General features: G+C 25.6%; 1 protein-coding gene across 1 annotated transcript; it reads left to right on the top strand.

Moving 5' to 3' along the window:
• The first annotated feature begins 12 nt into the window (after positions 1-12).
• Positions 13-3,306, top strand: LOC102672340 (cytochrome P450 6A1-like). The gene is made up of 5 exons (XM_006614224.2): positions 13-406; positions 847-1,369; positions 1,668-1,889; positions 2,013-2,264; positions 2,912-3,306. Exons 1-5 carry the CDS (start codon positions 71-73, stop codon positions 3,079-3,081), a joined length of 1,503 nt encoding a protein of 500 aa, XP_006614287.1. The 5' UTR covers positions 13-70; the 3' UTR covers positions 3,082-3,306.
• Positions 3,307-3,584: the final 278 nt, after the last annotated feature.

Raw genomic sequence — 3,584 nt, 5'->3', positions numbered from 1 at the left:
TATACTTTGCAGCAAATTAATTGTTCGAATTGCAATTGAAACATAAAAAGTGANAAAAAAAAAAAGAGAAATGTATATTAGTTTGGAAATTCTTTGTGGAATAGTGATAACGCTTATCGCGTTCTATTGTTATTTAACGATCAATAACAATTTTTGGAAAAATCGTGGAATACCTGGACCAAAACCCATGTTGGGATTCGGCAATACGAAAAAAGTAATATTTGGAAAGGAATCGATTTCACAATTTCTCACAAGAATGTACAACGAATATAAGAACGAGCCGATGATTGGAATATTTAAACTAAGAACACCTTCTTTAATCATCAAAGATCCAGATCTTATAAAAACTCTCTTGATCAAAGAATTCCCCAAGTTTGCGAATCGAGGATTATTTCCAATTTTCTCAGTAAGTATTTATAAACGAATGAAAAATAATTCCGTTTCACGATTTTCTTATATGATTTTAAAAAGATAAATAAATTAAGCAACGTTTCTTCAAAGTTTCTTCAACTTTTCACAATTTTAACATTTCATTTATCATAATAAAAAATATGTAGCTATTATGAATCAACACTTTATCTATTTACATAATACAGAATCTAAATTAATCTGTTTTCATAAATTTTAAATGGAAAATTCGTTTTCCATTTATCATATCTCACTTATATTAATATTTCATTTTCATTTTCACAAATTTTTGTTTTCATTATTACACTTATTATCCAACTTATTCCATATAATTATAATATATAAAATATTTTAAATTCTCCTATTCTAAAATAAAAAAAAAAGTGATTAAATAAATGAATAAATAATCTTTCTTTTTAATATGTTCGATCGTTATAGCGAGATCCATTGACTCATCATCTCTTCAATTTAGAGGCTGAAAGATGGAAACCGTTGAGAACACAATTTACGCCGTTATTTACTTCCAGTAAACTTAAAGGAATGTTTTCCCTGATTCTCGAGTGCTCCAATCAATTGGAAAGTTACATGGACACGTTGATAAAGAAAAGAGAGCCCATTGATATGAGAGAAGTTTCTGCCAGATTCACTACCGATGTCGTTGGAAGTTGCGCTTTTGGGATAGAGATGAACTCCCTTTCGGAAAAAGAGAGTATATTCCGTCGACTCGGCAAATTAATCTTCGCCACAAATTTGCGAAAGATATTAAGCATCAGGATGCAAGATATGTTGCCACGGCTGTATAATTTATTTCTTTATATATTCCGCCAAGACGAGAAAATGAGAATCATCATGAAACTTATGACCGAGACAATGGAATACAGAGAACAGAACAATGTTTTCAGACCTGATTTTATAAATATACTATTAGACCTCAAGAAACATCCAGAAAAGATTGATATTGGTTAGTATATTAATAGTCGTTTAAAATTGAAATCAAGATTATATATAATATATATAAATATTTATTATATATATAAAATTTTGAAAATAAATTTTTACATTTTTATAAAATGAATTATCCATATGTTATATTAATAATATTAATCGTTTATAATTATATATTAAAATCTTGAAAGTAAATTTTATTTTATAAAATGAGTTATCCAGGTCCACCAACATCTTTTCTTGCGTTTCATTTGTGAATTATGTTGTTTTATAAAATTATATATACGATAATGCGACATTTTCTTTTTTTTCAGAGTTAACGAACGATTTATTAGCATCTCAAATTTTCATTTTCTTCGCTGCCGGCTTCGAAACTTCTTCGTCAACAATTAGCAATGCCCTTTACGAATTAGCTTTGAATCCCGATATCCAGGAGAAGCTGCGAAAAGAAATCAAAGAATTCGAGGCGAAAAATAATGGAGAGTGGAGATATGAGACCATAAAAGAAATGAAGTACTTGGAAAAAGTTTTTCAAGGTGAGATGCCGCGATATTTCGATCGAATTATATTTAAGATTTAAATTTAACAATAAATATCTCGATTTTTAATTTTTCGAATCGAAACATTGTTTTTACGTCAACTCTAATTCTCGTTTTCAGAAACTTTGAGAAAATATCCATCTTTGCCATTTTTGAATAGAGAATTAATTGACGATTATACTTTCGAAAATAATAAAATAACAATTCCCAAAGATTTAAAGATCTGGATACCGATTTATGGAATTCACCACGATCCAGATATATATCCAGATCCAGAAAAATTCGATCCTGAAAGATTTTCAGAGGATAAGGTAAAACAAAGACATCCTATGCATTTTTTACCTTTTGGACACGGACCAAGAAATTGCATTGGTATGTGACAAAAATTAATTATTTGATTACAAACAATTCTCCCAAAATGACTTTTGCAACAATTTCTGTAAAATCCCCCCCTCCGCCCCTCTCTCTGCTATGCGACAAACGTGAAAAAAAAATTTACTTTGCAGATTTTTTTTTTATTCATTAAACTTTATCAAATGAATGATAAATAAATTTAATAACTCTTAATCAAGTATGCGAGAAAAATATAATTATTAATTTAAAAAAAATTATTTTCAAATTAACATTAGATTAGATTAAAATAAATATATAAAATTGATGTACAAAAATATTTATTAAGTATAAATAAATATTCATTATAAATAGCTATAAATAATACTATAAATATTTCCTTTAAGAATAAAATCATAAATTTTTTTATCTTATGTTATTATGTTGTCATATGATAAAATCGAGATATCTTTTTTCTCAATATTGTTATACAGATATCGTCAAAGTCTTGTTAATATTGCAATAAATCATGATTTATAAAAGTATATTAATATAATATATATTAATATAATTATATAATTATATATTAATATAATAGATATATTAAATGCATGATAACGTATGCATACATTAAGTAGTTTCTATATATATATTTCAATATATTTAACTCTAATATTTTCGGTTTTCAGGTGCACGATTTGCGATATACCAAATAAAGATTGGATTAATAAAGATTCTTCGTAATTTCGAGGTCCACGTTTGCAATAAAACGTTAATTCCTTACAAAGTTAATCCGTTTACGTCTCTTTTAATGCCAATAACAGGTTTATATTTGAATGTAATTAAGTTGGAAAATTAATTACATTCGTTTTTTTTTTATAAAAATTTATTTTATAATTATCAAATATGTAATCACATATAATCGTATATCTAAACTTTATAAATATTTATTCGGAAGAATTCTTTAATTTGTACACGTTGAATATGATGATAAGACATAGAAATGAAATGTAGTATTGATAATAATTTAAATTATCTTGCAATATATATCATTATATATTAACACGATGCAACGTTGTTCTCAAATTATGTTTCGCTTTGAAGAGATTTTTTTTTTTAAGAAATGACAAAATTAATCAAATTCTCATGTACATATGTATATAACGAATAAACATTGTTTTCAATGATTTTGATTAATTTTATTAATATTAATAATAATAAGTTTGTTCAAATAATCGGATGTTACGCATATAACATTATGTTTAATTTCATTTTTTAAATATTAACAAGTTTGTTCAAATAATCAGATGTTACGCATATAACATTATGTTTAATCTTATTTTTTAAATATTAACAAGTAGT

This window comes from Apis dorsata, unplaced genomic scaffold, assembly GCF_000469605.1.
Source record: "Apis dorsata unplaced genomic scaffold, Apis dorsata 1.3 scaffold_172, whole genome shotgun sequence".
In the NCBI taxonomy this organism is placed as follows: domain Eukaryota; kingdom Metazoa; phylum Arthropoda; class Insecta; order Hymenoptera; family Apidae; genus Apis; species Apis dorsata.
This window is presented reverse-complemented; position numbering and strand designations above follow the sequence as displayed.

Excerpts from the sequence above, each read along its gene's own strand:
- LOC102672340 (XM_006614224.2), top strand. The coding sequence starts at position 71 with ATGTATATTAGTTTGGAAATTCTTTGTGGAATAGTGATAACGCTTATC. Across the intron at positions 1,370-1,667 it reads TCCAGAAAAGATTGATATTG|AGTTAACGAACGATTTATTA; the intron begins GTTAGTATATTA and ends CTTTTTTTTCAG. Across the intron at positions 1,890-2,012 it reads CTTGGAAAAAGTTTTTCAAG|AAACTTTGAGAAAATATCCA; the intron begins GTGAGATGCCGC and ends TCTCGTTTTCAG.